At 44.6% G+C, this 3,794-nt stretch overlaps 2 protein-coding genes across 2 annotated transcripts in view; one reads left to right on the top strand and one right to left on the bottom strand.

Moving 5' to 3' along the window:
- PALB2 (partner and localizer of BRCA2) overlaps positions 1-320 on the bottom strand; it is a 13,177-nt gene extending 12,857 nt beyond the window's left edge. Inside the window, 1 exon segment of the mRNA XM_009895178.1 lies at positions 284-320. Within this exon segment, the coding sequence (XP_009893480.1) occupies positions 284-320 (37 nt within the window).
- On the top strand, positions 7-3,124 carry DCTN5 (dynactin 5 (p25)). Its single transcript, XM_009894755.1, has 5 exons — positions 7-38; positions 510-628; positions 1,113-1,224; positions 1,855-1,957; positions 2,709-3,124. Exons 2-5 carry the CDS (start codon positions 519-521, stop codon positions 2,804-2,806), a joined length of 423 nt encoding a protein of 140 aa, XP_009893057.1. The 5' UTR covers positions 7-38; positions 510-518; the 3' UTR covers positions 2,807-3,124.
- The last annotated feature ends 670 nt before the right edge of the window (positions 3,125-3,794 follow it).

The following is a 3,794-nucleotide window of genomic DNA, read 5'->3' on the forward strand; positions in this document are numbered from 1 at the left end:
TGCTATGCGGCAGCCAGAACATCGTTCTCAACGGCAAGGTAGGCGGCGGGGAAGGGGCTGCGCTATCCCCCCGGTGCCTCGTTCCGCCCAGCAGCTCGGCTGGGTGGGAGGGGAGCGTGACCAGGCCGCGGGGTCCTTGTCACCACCTATGACAACTGCTATGGGCCCCGTGGTACCGGAGCTTTGCTCTCTGAGAGTACAAAAAGAGCTCCTTCTGCATGTGAGCAGATCGGGTGGCTTTTATCCGTGCGACAGCATGTTTCTGTTTGTGTTTAAGCCTCACTTTGTGTATTGGCTCGCTTTGTGCAGCTCACTGACATGGTGGGAGCACAACTGGTGGTTCCAGGCTCCTGTGTCACTTGCTTTGTTCTCACTTTTCTTTTGACTAAAAGAATCCTCTGTAAGGTAATGTAATCTTGCTGGAGTGGCCTGACCTCTGCATGAGGCTGTATAATAACTGGTAACATAGGTAGAAATTGGAGCTCATTTATCTCTCTTTTCTTCTCCAGACCATAGTTATGAATGACTGCATCATCCGTGGTGACCTGGCAAATGTACGGGTTGGACGACACTGTGTTGTGAAAAGCCGCAGTGTCATTAGACCACCCTTCAAGAAGTTTAGTAAAGGGTAAGAGGTCCTCTTCTTTTAGGGAGACAGAAGTTAAACTCTAAAAATATAAAATCTGAAGTTACAAACCTAAAAAACCACATCGGCTTGGCTGAGATCTGTATTCAGAGGGTTATGGTCCTTTTGCAGCAATTTGCGGAAATGTGTCCTTGTAAATCTGCCTTTTCCTCAAACTTTCAGCTTTGCCATGGGGGTTGGTGGTCCCTTCAGACCACAGTATGGAAAGGCTGGAATATATTAAAATGGAGAAGTGAAGAATGTTTTTCACTTGTTCTTTGTTTATTCACAACATCTTCCTGTTGCTCATTTGGGCCGTCCTTTAGAAGGAGATGAGAAAAGATCAGTTGCTGTTTAATCTTCCTTAGTATCAGATTTACCTCTGGTAATGCAGCTGGAGAGGAGGCTCCACAGTGTGATTTTGGGTCCAAGTGTTGCGGATCGGTCTGTATATTGTACAACTGAACGAACAACTCTCCTGTCATAGGGTGGCTTTTTTCCCTCTCCACATTGGCGATCATGTCTTCATAGAAGAGGACTGTGTTGTCAACGCAGCCCAGATTGGCTCCTATGTCCACATAGGCAAGAACTGTGTCATTGTGAGTGCCGTTTCTCAGTCTTTTCTTTAGACTCTTGAGTACTGTTGAGACTTTGTAACAACAGTGGAAAGGTATGTGCACCAAATGGCTGGAGCAAGCATACTTACTCTGTGCTGTTCCTTTCTCCTCCTTTTCCTACTCCACAGAAAGTGATGCTTATAGTTTTGCTGTTCTGAGGATAGCAGGTTCAGCTGACCAATGTTTGGAAAATCCATCCCCATTGTGGCTCATGGGGACTGTCCAGGAAAGACAGCCTTTCCATGAGGAACAAGTGGAATTGTGTTTCTACGCAGATAATGCAAAACAGTCAAGGCTGCTGTCTGCTGAGTTACAGAAGGCCTTGCTATGTTACTGCATGATTTGGGTTGTAGATTCCAGTTTGCGCATTGACATGTGTTAATATGCAACTGCCCTTACATGTGTTAGTTGAGAGCAAACAGACTTTTTTCCCCTCAAAAAAAAAAAAGAAAAAGTGATTTTTTTGGGTGGGGAGAAGAGTATTTGGTCCCATGATCCCTTATACAAAATGTGTTTTGAGCAGTTAAATTTGTTGAAGTTTAGGTAACTTGTCGGGAATAAACAAAAGCATACAGTATTTTAAGTATAAACTTTACCTAATCTTTGTTTTAGGGTCGCAGATGCGTTTTGAAAGACTGCTGCAAAATCTTAGACAACACAGTACTACCTCCTGAAACAGTAGTCCCACCTTTCACAGTCTTCTCAGGCTGCCCAGGTATGCTCCCTCTAACTTTAATTGCACAGAATTGTGGATAATGTGGATATTCTTATTTTAAAATGAGATTGCTATGACAAAGTTGCCTATTAGCGTTTAGTGCCTAGAAGTAAAGGTGTAGTGCACTTGGTGAACTCAAAAGTAACAATTTTAACTTGTGAAACTCGGTGTGTTAGTGTATGTTAGGTAGGTAGTATGGGTTTACTCAGAACGTATTACTAGGATGCCAGCTCTGCCCATCCTATACAGTAAGCAACACAGCTTTTCAGGCATCTAGAACCCAGCAGGCATTAGGTTCTGCCAGAGGCAGCACTCATCCTTTTGTGGTTTCTGGTTTTGCAGGTATTTCAGTGGTTCAAACTGTAGGAAGTCCACTTGGTTGTTATTCATATGTTAATAGGGAGGTAGGTACATTAAGCTGAGGTACATAAATGTTTAGTTCCTGCCCATCGACCTGGCTGTGCCGGAGATCTCAATGTACAAATTGCACACTTGGTCATTTATCTTCTGGTAGTGTTTTATGGAGAACAGTGGAAGCTGTGATGGGACCCAGATGAAGCAGTCTGTCTGACATGTGTCCCAGGGGGTACGATCCTACGGTATTGCTTGACATGAGAGAAGAGCCCTTTGCTGTTCTGTTGGTATTTACTTACAATTTAAACCAAGTCACTGCTTTGAATGTTGAATATAAGCTTATTTCTGCTTTCTCCTGCAAGAACGCTGATGGTCATACTCTTTATTCTTCTTCCAGGACTCTTCTCTGGGGAACTCCCGGAATGTACCCAGGAACTCATGATTGACGTTACAAAGAGCTATTACCAGAAGTTCTTGCCACTCACTCAGGTCTAGTAGCCTATTTACCATGTTTCAGAGCAGTAAAGGCACGCAGGAGTATTCTGGGGGCAGGGAGAGGGATATTGTTCAGCGAGCCCAGGCCACAGCCCTCTGCTGTTCCTGAGCACTTCTGTGAGTGTTCCTCAACACTAGTGGTCTGGCCAAGCAGTCCCTTGTGAAAGCTGCTGTGTCATGTTGTCTAAACTTTGTATGCTCATTTGAATGTATTTCATTCCATGTTGTCTGAATTGTACCATTAAATGTTCTGGAGCTAGGAAAGCTGATAGAATTCCCTTTAGGGCACATCTCGTTGCAGCTGGGGAACAAGGCAGAGTTTGACAGGGCGTACTTTGCAGCCTAAGCCTGTCTTTCATGTCAGTTCTGTTTCTAACCCAAAGCAAGTGGGTTTACGTTCGCTAGAAGCGATCTCCATCCTAGACCAGAAGCACTGTGTGGCTGATGAGCATGTTATGGGCAGTTACTTACAGGGTTCATTAGACCCAGTGCTTTCCTTCGGAAAAATATTTGCTGCTCTATAGGCCTACGTGTTGAGGTGGATGGCCTCTTCCTTTTCTCTCTGCGAACGGAGATTCTCTCCTATAGGGACAGGATATCATTCATTGTCCTGGGATTGGCTTCAGAACTTTTGGCTGACATTGAAACCTGTCTTTCTTTGCCTTGCCTGGCAGGGCACTTCTTTGCTTTTAGCTCTTGAAGTAGATGTCAGTCCTGTGCTCTCATCCCTCACGCAGGGTTAGGATTCTCATGGCTGATGCGTGTTCTGCTTCCTGAACATTGCAGACCTTAAAGGGCCAAAGGGCTTTGGAAAGAGGATTGCCATGGCACTCACAGAATTCAGTGCAGCAGAAAGTGTGTAATTAAAAGCAGAAACCAGAGGTGGGTGAGAGAATGCTGCAATTGTCTGCACTTACTACCTAGTATGTATATTTGCAGGAAACTCTTTGGTGCTTTTCTGCATCATAAAACTTAAGAATGAGATTCA

Source organism: Charadrius vociferus, unplaced genomic scaffold (genome assembly GCF_000708025.1).
Source record: "Charadrius vociferus isolate BGI_N301 unplaced genomic scaffold, ASM70802v2 scaffold600, whole genome shotgun sequence".
Lineage (NCBI taxonomy): Eukaryota > Metazoa > Chordata > Aves > Charadriiformes > Charadriidae > Charadrius > Charadrius vociferus.